The sequence below is a fragment of the Oryza sativa genome, chromosome 2 (genome assembly GCF_034140825.1).
Source record: "Oryza sativa Japonica Group chromosome 2, ASM3414082v1".
Classification (NCBI taxonomy): Eukaryota; Viridiplantae; Streptophyta; class Magnoliopsida; order Poales; family Poaceae; genus Oryza; species Oryza sativa.
In genome coordinates, this window is record NC_089036.1 from 27,439,042 (window position 1) to 27,456,900 (window position 17,859).

Below are 17,859 nucleotides of genomic sequence, written 5' to 3' on the forward strand. Positions count from 1 at the left end.
TAATATTCGGCCATGGCTTTTGACATTTTAGAATAGAAGTATAAGTCTGATCTTAAAATTTTCGGGTTGTCTCATTTATTTTTCGACGGCTTATTAGCCGTGGCTCAACCTACCCATCACCAAAATTACCATAAACACAACATACTTAGGATTTAATATTTGTTCTGAACTCTTTAAGAAACCATATTCTTTATTTTATAGAGAATCCAGCACCAGCCACGCGGGAAATATCTGCCCAGCATCAGCCACGCTGCTGTACCCCCAAGGCCCAAGCCAACCACCAGGCACCGGCAGCAGCTAGCGTCCAAGGCCTCAGCCTCCGCCCTCCGCCGCCGGCGAGCAGAGCCCCAATTCGCCATTGCTGCGGCAGTGAGTGTAGCAGTCTCCAACTTTATCCGTCACAGCTAAAAGTTAGTCCACTCAATACACTCATTGCCTCATCATCGTGTCAAATTAAAGCCGTGCTTTCCACGCAGATTCCCCGGCTAAACCGGACTAAATTAAGACAAACTGAGACTGAAAAGAACTCAAATCGATAAACGTGAGTGAATCGGCCCGGGCCACCTCATGTGGCACTTGCGGGGGAGGAGCTCCGTGACCGCAGCAGCAGCCGCAGCGCTACATAAACCGGTCGCCCACCTGCGCCTCCTCCTCGCAGTCTCCGCCTGGTCCGTCCCCGCCGCAGCCTCCAACGTCGCGGCGGCTTCGACTACGACTCGAGGCGGCCCGAGCCCTAGCGCGGGCGTCGCGCCTAGAGCGATGCCTTCCTCGTCCTCCTCGCCGCCTTCCGCCGCCGAGGGGACGACCGCTGCAGCGGGTGGGTTCCGCCTCACCGAGCCCTCGTTCCTCGAGTCGCTGATGCCGAAGAAGGAGATCGGCGTCGACCGCTTCCTCGCCGCGCATCCCGAGTACGACGGCCGCGGCGCGCTCATCGCCATCTTCGGTGAGCAACCTCTCCCCTGCTCTTCGCCGACCACGTTAAGGTTTTGTTTATGCATCTCCGAGGCTGGAGATTGGAATTCGTTGAGTGGTTCGGTACTCTAAGTCTAGTTTAGCTTGTTGCTGTGGGTTTTACTGGCTCAGTTCGATGGCCCCTGCGACTTGTGTAGATACTGCATTACTATTGATAATGGCAATTTATGCCCATCGATGCAATGTTCATCGTGTGAGACCGATCGCTCATCAAAGAGCTAACTGAATTTTGTGGGAATGATGTGGCATTAATAGAATCTGTTTTGATGTGAATGTAGAAGCATTCACTTGTAGAACCAAATTTCCCTTACTTGTCCAATTGATGTTGGAGTATAGGGCATCGCCACATCACACATGTCTCTATTTCAAATAAGAAAGACAACTGGGTTTGTTTTCACAGAATTGACACTATACCGCTAGTAGACAGTCAATTATACATGTGGAGAAAGCTTTACTATTCAGATGCCATTACAACCACTGAACTACATGCATGCTTCTTAGGAAGGTTGATATATAATTTACTTGTCAGAGGTTTGAGTCCTTGGATGATCTGCAATATATCTGACTTGGTCATGCAAATATGTATATATTATTATAATTTCATTGTTGTAGGTCTATTGGTTTCGAAAAAAAAAAGATATGGTTGCCAATTGACTTGTATGTGTGACAGATTCTGGAGTTGATCCGGCTGCAGCTGGTTTGCAGACTACTTCAGATGGAAAGCCCAAGATCCTTGATGTTATTGACTGGTGCTGTAACCCCTCTGAAATAGTGAAGCTTGTTGGTTTTCTTTTGACATGCTTCTTCAACAGCCTATTCACATACATGTGTTTAAGTGCAGCACGGGTAGTGGTGATGTTGACACGTCCAAAGTGGTGAAAGCTGATGATGATGGTTCTATTGTTGGTGCTTCAGGTTGGTCTTATAATTTTTTGGTTTGTTTACATTATTCATGCATAGGAGAATTTCAAGCTATTGAAGCATGTTTATTTTGCTTGTATTGACCGTTTAGGTCTGCATTATTTATATTATTCATATAGCGTGGAGAATTTCAAGCTATTGGCGCATGATTTTTTCCCTTTAATGATAGTTTCTGTGGAAATTTTCTTTGTTATCAAACTTTAGCATGCTAATTCTGATATCAATTCTATTTGTTTTAAAGATATCATCTATATCAACTGTGTTTTACAGGGGCCCATGTCTACAGAAATACCATATTCTGAACGTTGAGTTCCTGCCTTAACTGATACGCTAACTCTGCTTTCACCCAGGCACCCATCTGACTATAAATCCCTCATGGAAGAACCCTTCTCAAGAGTGGCATGTTGGCTGTAAATTAGTCTATGAACTCTTCACGGACACACTTACCTCTCGTTTGAAGGTAAACTTTGTACTTGGTGCCTGCATTCTGAAGGTTTGTAACAAGATATCTTTGTAAGAACTTACGCATTATGACTTCAGAAAGAAAGAAAGAAGAAATGGGACGAGCACAACCAAGAAGCAATATCTGAGGCCTTGAAACAGCTGAATGAATTCGAAAAGGTTGGAGATGACTTTCTTTGAGTGCATTTAGGAATTTTAGGTTCACTCCTGTTACAGTTTTCATTCACCCTGTGTCTTTCGTCTGTTTCTTTATGGATAGTTTGCACGGTTGCTGTTGTCAATTATTGTGAACTTTTGTGATATAGCATATGATTGAAGTGTAGGATGTAAATAAAAGTAAATGTGAAATGGCCTATGTGTTGCTAATGTTTGAATTAATGTATTAATTAAGGGGAAGTGTTTGCTGCTTTGCACTACCTTCTATGAAAATTGTGAGCACTTTCTGCAAGAATTGTCTCAACCCCATTAAAAAATTATTGCAGAAACACAGTAAATCTGATGACGCCAAACAAAAAATGGCTCGTGAAGACCTGCAAAGCAGGCTTGAGTACCTGAGGAAACAAGCAGAAGTAAGGAAAACGAGCATATAGCATGAGGTGAAGTTTTAGCCAACGTCTGCTACTTTATATGTCTTACTTTTGTTTCTGTAGGGTTACGATGACAGGGGGCCGGTAATTGATATTGTTGCATGGCACGATGGTGATGTGTGGAGGGTTGCTGTTGATACCCAGGGCCTTGAGGGCAACAAAAATTGTGGAAAACTTGCAGATTTTGTTCCATTGACAAACTACAGGTATGGTCAATCTTGTTTTCTTATTGATGTTGTAAATTAGAACCTTCCTTGCAGACACATGGTTCATTGCTCATTTCTTATCCCAGATGTATTATTTGTTGGTTTTCTATTTGTGTGTGTTGTAGGCACATGAATACTTCTCTGAAATGCAAGCTCTAATTCTTTTAAGCCCTTAATCAAAAGTGTGCTCTCTCGCTTAGTTTTATACGATTATAATTCTGTTCCTGCTGCATCCCTTCTTCTGACTGGACCTGCTGCCCAATTTGAACTTATGAAACTGCATGCATCTCATGTAGAGTCAGAGACCTAGAAGACGGTGATCAAATATGAAATAGTACTTTATTATGAAGTGCATAAACATTGTATTACCCATGTTTCACTTATTGTTTAGAGTACAAGATGCTGATCTTGTATCTTATCTTATTCCATCCATCCATGTTAGATGTACAAACTGAAAGGTTATCTTCAATGTGTTGTGTTCCTGATTTATTTAAAATTATCTGCAGACTTGAGCGGAAGTTTGGGATTTTTAGCAAATTAGATGCTTGCTCTTTTGTAGCAAACATTTACGATGATGGAAACCTTGTTAGTATAGTAACTGATTGCTCTCCTCATGCTACCCATGTTGCGGGCATTGCAGCTGCTTTTCATCCTGATGTATGTCCTTGACTCTTTGATTTTCATTTTATGAAAATTATAATGGCACTGATCTGTTGACAATGTCTTTAAACAGGAACCTTTGCTCAATGGAGTTGCACCGGGTGCACAACTGATTTCCTGCAAGATTGGCGATACCCGTTTAGGATCAATGGAGACAGGGACAGGCCTGGTTAGGGCCTTGATAGCTGCAGTAGAGGTGATTACGCTTCCTTAGTTTTTTTTGTATCAATTCATCAGAATAAATAACAAAATGTACTTGAATCTGTTCTGTTCAATGCAATTATTTTGTAAATACATCCCAACTAAGTGCTCAGTGCTTGAGGATCAATGATTCGATCAAAACATGTATTACCTCTTGTTCTACTTGATATTTAAGTTTTTCTTTATTCACTACCATTCACGTCTTGAACTTCAGTTACTTTATTTTTTCTTTAATGCCTCCTTTATTTGTTGTTTATCCAGCACAAATGTGATCTGATTAACATGAGCTATGGAGAGCCTACCCTTCTTCCTGACTATGGCAGATTTATTGATCTTGCTAGTGAGGTGGGTCCTTTAATGTGGTGTTATTTCTTATCCATGCCTAGAATGCTCTGTAAAATCTTAACTGGAGCTTTATACTGTTTCACAGGTTGTAGACAAGCATCGTATTATATTTATTAGTAGTGCTGGAAACAATGGTCCTGCTTTAAACACTGTCGGTGCTCCTGGTGGTACTAGTTCAAGCATTATTGGCGTTGGCGCTTATGTCTCACCAGCTATGGCTGCTGGAGCTCACTGTGTCGTACAAGCACCAGCTGAGGGGATGGAGTACACATGGTATGCGACCAGTCCCTAATACTATCATGTTACTCCCCAACCTCAAGTCCTGAACCTTTCCAGAAACTAAAACTGACCGCTGTTCTTTTTACGAGGCAACTTTGTCTAGATAAACCATGATATGAGTGTATATTTTGAGCACTGAACATTTGGATTGATGGGTGCTCTTTCATGGCTCACTCGAGGAGTTGCGCTCATGTTTTACTATAATCTCTCTGCATAGGAAATTTGCCTTATGTTCCAAAATTAGCAAAACTGAACAGAATATGGAAAAGGATAAGTTCTAAGTCACTGTAATAGGGATCCACACAGTTTTTTGCTTTAATAAAAAAGTTAGAAACTTAAAAACTTCAAATAGAGATAAAGGAATGGCTGACCATATTGTCCTGTGTCTTTCTGAAGGAACTCAAGGCTTTATGTGTTGGCACAACATGCTTTTCTGATTTTTCTCGTTAGGTTTAAGGAAAAGCATTTGCACTAATTGTCAAGCAGTAATGTGCCTCACCACGAGGATGATGGTTACTTATGTTTGGAACCCTTGCTACATCGTTGCTCATACCTGTAATTTTGTTGCGGTCTCATAGAATCTACATGGTGCAAACCTTGTCTTGTCATCATGAGATTCCCAATTACCACATTTGTTTATTCATTAGTCTTTCCACATAGTTCACACTACACTTCGTATTGCCTCTAGTGCAATACACCCTCCGTCCCCCAAAAAAGACCAATCCTAGCTATGAATCTGGACACGCACGTGTCTAGATTCATAGCTAGAATTGTGTTTTTTATCGGACAGAGGGAGTACATTGTTAGAAAGATGAATAAGAGAGGAAATGTTTTACTTTCTTGCCTCCGATAAGGTAGGTAGTGAATTTTCCTACTGCCTAGATTTTTACATCTCTTTTATTGACTTAAAATATAGTTTATTTGAACTGTGCCTGCCTTTACGTAGTAACATTAAATTTGTTGTTTGAAATTGACATGTGTGGTGTGGTTGGATTTGTTAGGTCTAGCCGAGGTCCTACTGCTGACGGGGATCTTGGTGTCTCCATTAGTGCACCGGGTGGAGCAGTGGCTCCTGTACCAACATGGACACTTCAGTCTCGCATGCTCATGAATGGAACTTCCATGTCATCACCTTCTGCCTGCGGTGGGGTTGCTCTTCTTGTTAGTGCCATGAAGGTTTGTATGCCATCAATTTTCCATTAAGTAATGTGATCAACGTTTTGGATGTTCAGTAAAGCAATGCGAACAAAAACATAGTTATGTTAATGAAGGATACATTGTAGGCTGAAGGCATTCCATTAAGCCCTTATACTGTGAGGAAGGCAATTGAGAATACAGCTGCATCAATAAGTGATGTGCCTGAGGAGAAGCTAACCACAGGGCATGGGCTTTTGCAAGTTGATAGGTAAGAATAAAACTTGTTTATATTATGCTCTACGAGGATGATGCCTTTAATTTAGGGATGTTGAATTTTTAGTTGATGCCATATTTCTTTTGCTTTGTCAGGGCTTTTGAATATGCTCAACAGGCTAAGGAATTGCCACTTGTTTCTTATAGAATATCAATCAATCAAGTGGGCAAGCCAAGTAAGTATATTTCTATTTATACTATTCATCTGATCTCCTCACAAACTGTACAAAAAGAGTCTTTATTTTGAAGTAAACATTTTATGAATATACAAGCTTTGTCCTGTAACAAGTAGAGTAAATTTTGGGCCTGTTACAGGACAAAGCTTGTAAACATCAGTAATATTAATATTGAGTTGGTATCTTTTCTATATATATGATAATTAATACCATGTTTACAGCTTCTAAACTTAGAGGAATATATCTACGTGGGAGTAACACATGCCGGCAAACAAGTGAGGTTAGTTCCTGATTTCCTGCCGACTTGCTTGGATTTCATGTCCTCCCTCCCAAGTGGCCCTTGATGATCCCTGTACTTGACCTACTCCCTAGATTCGCAGAAACCCTTTATGATCAATAAGGTTAGAGAAAAGTTTTTCCATCATCCCCATACTTGATCAATAATAGCCTAGATTTATAGAACTCCTTTATGATCAATAAGGGTAACACTTTTAAGTTTTACTTTTAACACTTTGTGTATGCACTCTGTAGAGAAGCACATACATTTGAACTGTACCGACTTTGCCAATTTTATAGATCACCGAAATTAATTGTATGTTTTGCTTTACAGTGGACTGTTCAACTAGACCCAAAATTTCATGAGGATGCAAGTAACATGGAGCAATTGGTTCCATTTGAGGAGTGCCTGCAGCTGCATTCCACTGATAGCTCTGTCATCAAAATTCCTGAGTACATAATGGTGACAAACAATGGGCGCACTTTCAAGTTAGTACCTTGTCTGTTTAAGCTATATGATTTTTTGCCACTCTTCATTTCAGTAAAATAATACTAGTAAAATGAACTTATTGGTGTTGACCATATTTGCTGAGATCTCAAGTTCATAAGAACACACACATGTCATATACACTTCGTTATATAACTCATCTACTTCATAGTCCATGATTGTGTATATTCAATTCACGTCCTTTGAAGTTGATCAATGATGCTTAACTTCCATGCAAGTAGCAACCTGACTTTGCTGAAAATATATTTTGTTGAAAGAGAACTTCACTGAAAAAATACATCACCACTAGAGCATACTCCCTCCTTCCCAAAATAAATCAACATTTGTACATGAATCTGGACATAGGCTATCTCCAGATTCATGTACAAATGGTTTTATTTTGGTACGGAGGGAGTATATAACTTACGATGTCTCTTCAGTTATAAACAGGATGTATGTCATGTCAAACGACACAACTAACAGGTGATACAAGGACTAATCCAATTGGACTAGCAATATTATTAGTAAATTGTCTGATCAATAATGTATGCTGCTTATTCTGTCAAGCGCCATAATTTTCATGTGTTTTTCCTTTGCCTTTTGCAGCATTGTTGTAAATCCTGTTAATATCAGCAGCGGCCTTCACTATTATGAAGTTTATGGTATAGATTGCAAAGCACCATGGCGTGGACCTATTTTCCGCGTACCAATCACTGTAATAAAGCCTATTGCTCTATCAGGAGAGCCACCTGCATTGACACTTTCAAATCTTTCCTTTAAGTCAGGTACTCAGTGTTTTTCTCAGTTGTTTACTGTAATTGTGTGATTCTGTTTTTTTTTCTAAAATTACATAGCTTTATGTTCAGCTTTTTTTTGTATGCACACTTGTTACAGTTCTCTACAACCTTGAATATTTAGAGTTTTTTTAACTGCACAGGCTCACATTTGGACTTCCACCTGTGTGCAGATTTGACTTTCCATAGACCTTCTATATTTATTTCTAGCCTCACAGATCTACCCAAAAGGACTATCCAATGGAATTTCAGTTGATTCATAGCCAAATGGGTGCACTTTTGAGAAAAAGATAAAACAGTGTTCTTTTCTGCATCAGTTCTATTAAGAATTTTTTTTAGAACACGCAGGAGATCTGCGTACATTTCATTACGATAGAGGAAAAAAGGTGGACGGTGTTAGAGATAAACTCCGACACCCACCCACCCGGAAGTACAACACCAACACCACACGTCCACAAGAAGCAAAACAAACCTAGTGACCTAGCACTGCAGCCCTAGACAAAAGATCACGGAGCTTAGAAGCTCCTGCTAGGCACCAAAGGGCGCCCTCACTAGCAATGGCTTGAAGGACATCATCCATGCTTGGGGTAGTGCCATTAAAAACACAATTGTTTCTATGCTTGCAAATCTCCCAAGCAACCAAGATAATAAAGGAGTTGAGCCCCTTCTTCTCACTAGCAGGCAATCCCCTTACTGTCCTCGACCACCAACAGGCGAACCTAGTAGTGTCCTGGCGTGCAAAGTTATAGTAGCCAAGCTGTTGGAGAACAAAACACCACACTTGCCGACTACATACACAAGTGACTAGAATGTGATTAATAGTTTCCTCAGCTTGATCACAAAGGGGACATGCAGGTGGATGCCCTCGTTTGTCAAGCCGGTCCGCTGTCCAACAACGATTGTAAATTGCCAACCATATAAACAACTTGTTCTTTCCCTTGTTAAGAATCACTTGTAGCTATGGCTTATAGCTCCCTTGTTTCTGATCTTTGCCTCCCTTTTTCCTTGGAGGTGAATCATCCAGTTTTGTGCTGTCACCATTTTTTTAACAATTAGTTCTATCATGCTGAACCATGGTCAGAATAAACCTGTAATAATTATTCCATCGAATTTGATACATAGATATTTAATTAATATTGTTCTATTCTGATATAAAAGTTATTTTGATCTTTTTTCTGACAGGTCACATTGAAAGAAGGTTCATAAATGTGCCTATTGGAGCTTCATGGGTGGAAGTTACAATGCGCACATCAGCCTTTGATACTCCTAGGAGGTTCTTTTTGGACACTGTTCAGGTATTCACTAAGTAGTGATCTTAATGTCCCACCTTCATTCCTATGACTTATTTATGCAAATTCTAACATTGTTATAACAGATCTGTCCACTGAAGCGACCTATTAAATGGGAGGCTGTTGTCACTTTCTCTTCACCTTCTCTCAAGAATTTCAGTTTTCCTGTAGAAGGTGGCTTAACTTTGGAGTTGTCCATAGCCCAGTTCTGGTCTAGCGGAATTGCTAGCCATGAACCTACCTGTGTTGATTTTGAGGTACTTTTGTCTCGACAAAATTTTCTGATCAGTTATATCAAATTTACTTGGTTGTTCAACTAAATTTGCAAATATACTTCTATAGCATCCAATTTATATCAAATGATATTTATGATGAATTTCATTACAACTTCACAGATTGTGTTTCATGGAATATCCGTTGATCAGAAAATAATTGGCCTTGATGGTAGTGAGGCACCTGTGCGTGTTGTTGCTAGATCTCTATTAGCATCAGAGAGGCTTGTTCCTGTTGCCACTCTGAACAAGGTTAGTATAGAGTCTATAGAAGCCTGTTGTAAGCTACTCTCCTTTGCACATATATTTGATTTGTATGGATTACAGGTCAAGACCCCTTATCGACCAGTGGAGTCTAATCTTTGTTCACTTCCTCCCAGCCGTGATAGATTACCATCTGGCAAGCAAATCATAGCACTAACTCTGACGTGAGTTAAGTTTAGGTTCTGAGATACTGTACATACCTGTTAGTACTTGATTTGTTTTCATATTTCTCTCTCTGACACCCTGCAGTTACAAATTCAAACTAGAGGATGGTGCTGAAATAAAGCCCCGTGTGCCCCTACTTAACAACAGAATATATGATAACAAGTTCGAGTCTCAGTATTATAGAATATCAGATTCAAACAAGGTACATTTTTTTTTCATTTTTATACATTTGTTCCTTTAATTTCTGTACCACTTCTATGATAGGGAGATTTAAATTATGATTTCCAGTTACTGATGATTCTTTGCCTGTAGCTTCTGTTGAAGCAAAGGCTGGATTTTATCCATTATCTAAAAAAAGATTTTTACCCTTCTTTTTCCTTCTGCATCTAGATTGGTATATGGCATATCTTAGTCCAGTACTCCAGTATCCGCATTATACATAGCGTTCCCAATTATTACATTCTTTTCCCAAGAGTAGATATAATGGATGTGGTACCAAATGAAGAAATACAGCACCATCACCATGCACACTTTGTTGCATACATTTTAAAAACTTTATGTACTAGAACTATCTACTCCCTCTGTCTCAAAATAAACTAACTTTTGTACACGAATCTGGACATAGGCTACGTCCAGATTCGTGTATAAAATTTGGTTTACTTTGGGATGGAGGGAGTATGATTTTTGGGGGAAATTTTGAAATAGTTAATTATGTTTTTTGTTTTTTTGCTTCAAAAAAGGATGTCATCCATAGGGGGGCAGAAAAATCGAACCAATATGATCTGCTCAATTCTTGAAGTTACTCTTGCTACCCTTTTCAGTTCAACTGTATAGTAGATGTCCCATCACAAGCATAGGACTTTTTCTTTTTGTGTTAACAGTGTGTCTACTCTTCTGGTGACGTCTATCCTAATTATGTCAAACTCTCAAAAGGTGAATACACGCTGCAATTGTACATAAGGTACTACTTTCCTTGTTTCCCACCTACAAAGTTACATACATTCTAATGCATATTAGGCCTTCTGAATTATTTCTAATTTGTTCCTGTGGTGATGTACTTGTTTTTTAGGATATGATAAAGTTAATGTAAACTTATTGTTTTTGTCTATAACCATTCATCATCTGTACACACTTTTTTCTCGAAAATGCAAGAGGCTTGCGCTTCATTTCATTAAGAAGAAGCAGAAATACCAAATATGTACAACAGAGCCTTCTACAAAGAAGGAACCCTCTAGAAAGAAAAAAACATCACAAAAAACGACATGCAACACAAAAATCTCCTAGGAGCAGCTAACCATCCAAAGGAAGTGACATAAACAGGAACTCATTGAGAGCCTTGGCACCAGCCATACACCAAATAACACTCTCTCTTGCTACTGCTTGCAAGACAACCGCAACATTTTGGGTGTGGCATTGTGGAATATGCAATTTCCCATGCCACTAGGATAATTAAGGAGTTCAATCCTTTCTTTGTCTTCTTAGTAACATCCTTGACTAGCTTGGACCACCAACTAGAAAAGCGGGTTGCCGAAGGTTGGGGCGCTGCTGCCACCAATCCCATCTTTTCCAGGACTAGGAACCATACTTGACGGGCGAAGACACCAAGATGTGTTGCATTGACTCCATCTTGATTGCACAAAGGGAAAGCATCCGGATGTGGCATTCCAAATTTGGCAAGATGGTCCAATGTCCAACATCAATTATTCACCGCCAACCACATGAAGAATTTGCAGCAAAGAGGGGCCCAAGTCTTCCAAATTCTCCTCCAAAGGGGGCAAATTTAATGGACCCAACGGAATAAGTATGGTAGGCAGACTTACTAGTATAGAATCCTAACTCCAAGAACTAAATGTGCTGATCTAGTTATACACAAGAATCGAAAGTTCAGAACTGTAGCTAAATTTTCAAACTTTGAACTGGAATGGAATGAGTGAAAGAATGCAGGAGGTAAAAAATGAATTAGAATGGGTGGAAGATGGAATGAAGTTATTTTGGGATGCAGGTAGTAGTAAATAATCAGTCTACACCAAAAAGTAAGCATATCCCTGAAAATGGTTCCTTTTCCTTATCCATCGCGGTCCAGCCTTCCTTGGCATTCTTTAGGGCTTTTCTTAGTGATTGTGCCATGGTGATGTGGTTCAATTTGCAAATAAATGATAGATATAAAATCATTATTATGATAAAATACACATAAGAAAAGAGACATTTCTTTGCACCCACCATATGGTATTTTTGGTATCTTTTCAATTGTAGATTTGCAGAGTTATCTTATGTTGGTTGTTTTTGACAATTTCATAGATCGTACTCTATGTTTTGTTGCTTCAGTAAAAAAATATGGTTTATTGCGTGAATTTGTCTAATGGATGGTGTAGGCATGACAATGTGCAGTTATTGGAGAAACTGAAGCAGTTGGTTCTATTTATCGAGAGGAAGCTAGAGAAAAAGGTATTGTGTCCTATATTGTTAATGAGTACGAGACTCATTTCATATTTTAATTGCATGCTTTATTGAGGGCATGTAAATGTTGTTGATTATAAATAACATCATCTCTTTCACCAAACAAACCCCATGTCATTTCAGTTTTGGGGGTATGGGTGGTAACTATGGAAATTTAGCCAGTCAAAAATGCTGTGAAGTGTGAATTATCATGTGTAAGCACTAGAGTTGTGTACATTAACATCTAATATTATCCTGTGATTTGTGCATATTGCACCACCACCAAAACTTCTATCATTATTATGTAGGTTGCACATATGCAATTGCAGTCCTATAGAGGAGTATTGTACTAATCAGGTTATTGTGGAAACAGGGATAGAGCATAAGTTCTTCTGGAATGTTTTGAAACATTTTCTTGTTACTGTTAAATTTTGTTGGGGGGGGGGGATGGGGATCGCTCTCTCGCTTGTTTAGATATTATGCAAGCTATTTGGTGCTTATCACAGATTGTGCACATTTATTTTTAAAAGTCACCTATCCAGTATTGATGTATATGTTAATCTTATTGCAGGATTTCATTCAATTGAGTTTCTACTCTGAACCTGATGGCCCTACAGTTGGAAATGGCACCTTCAAATCCTCTATTTTAGTTCCAGGGTACTTCCTATTCAAATGTTCACTACTCTATTATTAGAATAACACTTTGACACCACCAATGTTTAATTTTTTAGAGAACCAGAAGCATTCTATGTGGGTCCACCATCTAGAGAAAAACTTCCAAAGGTACAGTGTCTTGATGGTGTATAACTTGATTAGATTTTTTTTTTACGATGTATCAGTCTCTGTATTTAGATGACCAGTTAACCACCATATCTGTCTTAAACTTTTTGGTTTAATATGCTGAATTGTACCATATTTGTATGGCAGAATGTTCTACCTGGGTCTGTTTTGGTTGGGTCAATTACCTATGGTGCGGTAAGCTCTTTCAGCAAGAAAGATGACCAAAACCAGCATGCTCCAGCATCTTATAGTATCTCGTATCTCATTCCACCATCAAAGGTCAGTGTACCAGATGCTGGTTCCCTTTTTGTTTCACTATCAGCATTGCTGTTTTTGTGGTCTTGTATAATATGCTATACTGCAAGTTCAGGTTTAAATCCATATTCAAGATCATCATAGGACCCTAAGTATTTTCCCTCTGTATATTTTCACTCTCATCATTCTATTTCATATTCAACTTATATGATGATTGTCTAAGACTTGCAGGTTGATAATGATAAAGAAAAGGGAGTTTCATCTGGAAGAAAGAGTATTTCAGAGAGATTGGATGACGAGGTAGGAGCACTTTAGTCCTTAAGGTCCTTTGAACTCATTATCTTATATGAAGTGTTCTTTTCGGAAGATGTTTCTTGGTAGAAAGTAAATAAATTCTATATGCATGCAACTGATCATTAATGACGAATTTGTGTTGGATAGATTGTTGTGGACTTAAGCTACTTAGAAAGAATCATAACTTCTACCTGTTTTAAGTTAATTTATTTTAGGTAAAATGGTATTTCTGATTGCAATATAAAATCGTAGGGAATAATACTGTCTTGACATTAAATTGATTGATCAGGTTCGAGACACCAAGATAAAGTTCCTTTCTGGCTTTAATCAAGAAACTGAGGATGACAAGTCTTCTTGGACGGCACTTGTTGCTTCTCTTAAGGTAGCAACAGCTTCTCTTCCTTAGTCATATTTATCCTATGATTTGTTATCACACTAAGAAAGACCAGACATGATTATTTTATTGTTATATACATGGTGTTAAACTTAAATGCATCACTTTGTTAACAATATGCCAAAAAAGTGGTCCTTTAGCATCCAAAGGTCACAATTTTAATTTTATAATACTGAAAGCTTGCAGTTCGCCTTATTAGCACCAAAGGTTACCTTCGTTCTTCTATTTAGCATTCCGTCAAAATCAAAACTTCTGTTGGTTTTCTCTTTTTTTTTTATCTGGAAAGAAAGATGTGGAATACCAACAGTACCCTTTGCTTTCTTCCTCCTACAACCCATTCCCTATCTCAAATGAGATCAGCCATGGTTGCCATGGAGACTCTCGCCACCCCATTGAGCTCACCAGGCATGACCAGTCAGGTCTCAGGTCTTGAGCTTGCCCAGCCGCTGCAGTTCGAGCCTCAATCTCGTCTGACTGCTGGAAATATTTGTAGTTTGCAGATTCATAACAAAACTTGATGTCGACTCTAGTTTGTTTTCCTTATTTATTAGTTTTATTTATGAGCATCTGTAGTTTGCAGAATTGTGATTACAGTGGTACATGTAATCTTAGTTATTTTTAATTAATGCTAAGATGTTACAATAAAGAAAGACAATGATATCAATGTAATTTGAATTTTTATTGCCTAACATGTTAAATTGTGCCATTTTATTATAAAAATTATGAGCTACATTTGTTTATATTCTCCAATGTCAATTAAATCACCTTAACCATTATTGCATATTGCAGCCAGAGTATCCCAAGTATACACCTTTGCTTGCCAAAATTTTGGAATGCATAGTTCAGAAAGCAACTTCAGATGATAAGTTTAGCCATCAAAAAGAGGTAATTAATATTTCCTTTTCATTTTATGTTTCCCTGCATCTTACTATGTTGAATAAAAAAAATGTTCAAACAATTTTACCACATCTATGGCTGGACAACATTGAGCAGGTTTTTGGTTTTTTTTTTTTTTTTTTTGTAAATCATTACTATGTCCAATGCTCCAAATTCCAATGTCTTTTACTAAATGAGCTGATTAGTTAGTTGATACAGTCTTTATGCAATAGAATGTTACCGTGTGTCTAATTCTTTCCAGTAGAGGATACTCCTGTGGAAAAACAGGCATCAGGCATGCTGCCAAGACTCAGCAATGTTTGATCTGAAAATCAGGAGCCTTTACTGTTTTAAGTCTATCAAACCAACTTGTGTGCACTGGTATTAGCCAACACTCAGTCAATGGTTTGCGTCTTTCACATGAAGCATAGCTATATATCTGTTTGATAAAATTGCCAAGGTCATTTATTAACCATATTTTGAAAGACAAAGGGCTATTGAGAACTCGAAATCTATGTTCAAACTTGTTTCTTTTCCACGTCAGAGCCTGGTAGCTAAAGATAATTCAATCTCTTCACTATTCCTTCAGGCAGTTTTGACATTTGGGAGGAGATTAGTACATTACTCTGTCAGATTAAATTATATCATATCATTTATTGCTAGAAAAACCCAAAACTGTAGATAAATATTAATTACTTCTACATCGAAGTGAATTTTCACTTGACTTTCAGTAATCGTTGCCACACAATACATCTATTGTATTTTGACTTTTTTAAATGAACCCTTCTGAAATTTTTTTTATGTTCCTGGTCTTAAGATTATAGCTGCAGCTGATGAGGTTGTGGACAGTATTGATAAAGAGGATCTGGCAAAGTCTTTGTCCCTTAAACCAGATCCTGAAGATGAAGAGGCACAGGTAAATAGATTATTTAATTACTAGCATTTGTAATCAAATGTGCTCGCACTGTTCTGCTTAGCTGAAATCTGCTGCTGACTGATAGAAAAATAAGAAAAAGATGGAAGAAACACGAGACCAGTTGGCTGATGCACTATACCAAAAGGGTCTTGCATTGGCAGAGATTGAGTCGCTAAAGGTCAGCATCTTCCATGTACTTTATACATATATTCACCTTATTGTCATATCTTTATAGTACAATTATGTAATAGTGTCAATTGCCATAAGTAGACCAATCTGCCACCTGGGCCTGGCTTCACCAGAGTACTCTTATATAATACATTTCTAATGCTTGAAAACCTTGTGCCAGCTTTGTAAGCTAAATTGTGGCTTAACATACTACTTGTTCTAAGCCAGTATGTAAATTTAATACCACCGTGACAAATATTCCTTCACTTTATTCTTTCCTTGCCCTTCTTAGGATGGTAAGATTTATGTTAAGTATGGTTTGCTTGGGCCTATTACGTTCTCAGACCCCTCGAGAACCTTGCCTAGTCTATATATGTATACAACTGTTTATGTATTGACACTATTGAGGTACTTTGTGTTCTCCAAGCATAGAAGTTTTGCTTTGTGTAAAGTAAGATTCTTAATTCTTTATTTGATGACAGACTGATGAGTCAACTGAGGCATCTGCTAAAGATGTTTTTGAAGAGAATTACAAAGAATTAATTAAATGGGTTGATGCCAAAACTACAAAATACGGCTCTTTAACTGTCCTGCGTGAGAGGCGCTGTGGAAGACTTGGCACTGCATTGAAGGTATATTCTTCCTATACCAATTACCCATTAATATTTTCATAGCATTGCAATTATGATTAATTTTAAATGAAGCTAGTTCTATAACTAGCATTTGTACCAAGTACCAATTAATCTACATGTAGATTGGGTTGTTTAAGGGGCTAAGTTCCCGATTTGTGGCCTTGTGAGGTGTGTTGCATGTTTGTGGAATATGTTACTTGAGCTGCAATTATAATCCACGGCATCTATTGTTGCTAACAAAAACAACAGAAATTGTAGGTTGTCCTTGACATTCAGTAAAATGCTGTTCCCTTAACTCGTTTTGGTCAGTAGAACTTACTGATCTTGTTGAGTTTCTCAATTTTGTGAACTATAATAAATCTATTACAGTAAGATTATTGCACTTTGCCTAAATCGTGATATGAGTAGAGTTTGCATCAGGCTCCGTTTTCACTTGCTATGGTTCAACTGTGTTTTTGTAGAAGCTGCACCGACTATAGTTATTGATGAGAACAAATTATTGAATATCATTCAATTTGCACTGCATGATATATTGTTTTGTAACAAGGCAGAAATGTAAAATGCTATAGTCGAGAAACCACATCACCAGAATTAAACGATCAATTTTCATAAATAAAAATTAGAAGATTGACTTTGGCATGCCTACTTTCTCCAAAGAAAAACAACAAACAACTTGACATCCTAGAAATTCTAAACTTAGTTTTGTTAACTTGCCATCTTAACCCCCAATTTTTTTCCGATGCACCTACTACTTTGCTGGTCTTAACTTTATTCGTGGACAGGTTCTGAATGACATGATTCAAGATGACTCTGAGCAACCAAAGAAAAGACTTTATGATTTGAAGATCCAATTGATTGAGGAGATAGGATGGGTCCATGTATCGGCCTACGAGAAGCAGTGGATGCATGTCCGATTTCCCCCATCTTTGCCTCCGTTTTAATTGTTAGGACTATTTTTCACTCATTTTTCATCACCATGGATTCAGTATTTTACTATTTTTGTCATTGTTGGTAGCAAACTTGCTGGTTTGGTAGTTTTTCACTAGGTATTTTATTTCTTCAAATGGTAATAAGAACTTAAGAAGGCTGCCTGCTACTGCTAAGCTCATCGGTTTGTGCAGTTTTGTCTGCTTGTCATCTTCCCATTCTAATTTCCCGGTTTAGTTATTGACGACATCGTTTATCCTTCCCGCATAAACTTACGGTCGACGCCAGCTGAAGATCAGGATGACTGCTCTAGTAAAACGATGGTTATAAATGGAGCACTTGTCTCGTCTTTTCAACGACAAGATTTTGGCTGGTGCTACGGCCAAATGTCTACCATCGTAAGTCATCATCAGTC

The 17,859-nt window shown here is 38.3% G+C and overlaps 1 protein-coding gene across 1 annotated transcript; it reads left to right on the top strand.

Moving 5' to 3' along the window:
* The first annotated feature begins 257 nt into the window (after positions 1-257).
* On the top strand, positions 258-17,653 carry LOC4330237 (tripeptidyl-peptidase 2-like). Its single transcript, NM_001416816.1, has 34 exons — positions 258-943; positions 1,643-1,721; positions 1,814-1,887; positions 2,244-2,353; positions 2,434-2,514; positions 2,838-2,924; positions 3,006-3,148; positions 3,655-3,805; positions 3,882-4,004; positions 4,271-4,354; positions 4,440-4,627; positions 5,635-5,809; positions 5,917-6,038; positions 6,140-6,219; positions 6,441-6,499; positions 6,830-6,984; positions 7,589-7,767; positions 8,959-9,071; positions 9,152-9,322; positions 9,461-9,589; positions 9,665-9,765; positions 9,851-9,968; positions 10,648-10,727; positions 12,139-12,211; positions 12,774-12,859; positions 12,934-12,985; positions 13,130-13,261; positions 13,469-13,537; positions 13,821-13,913; positions 14,715-14,810; positions 15,619-15,717; positions 15,803-15,895; positions 16,368-16,517; positions 17,300-17,653. Exons 1-34 carry the CDS (start codon positions 568-570, stop codon positions 17,456-17,458), a joined length of 4,080 nt encoding a protein of 1,359 aa, NP_001403745.1. The 5' UTR covers positions 258-567; the 3' UTR covers positions 17,459-17,653.
* The last annotated feature ends 206 nt before the right edge of the window (positions 17,654-17,859 follow it).

Coding starts and splice junctions, on each gene's coding strand:
- LOC4330237 (NM_001416816.1), top strand. CDS start 568: ATGTGGCACTTGCGGGGGAGGAGCTCCGTGACCGCAGCAGCAGCCGCA. Junction 4,005..4,270: donor CCTTGATAGCTGCAGTAGAG/GTGATTACGCTT, acceptor TTGTTTATCCAG/CACAAATGTGATCTGATTAA. Junction 4,355..4,439: donor TTATTGATCTTGCTAGTGAG/GTGGGTCCTTTA, acceptor ACTGTTTCACAG/GTTGTAGACAAGCATCGTAT.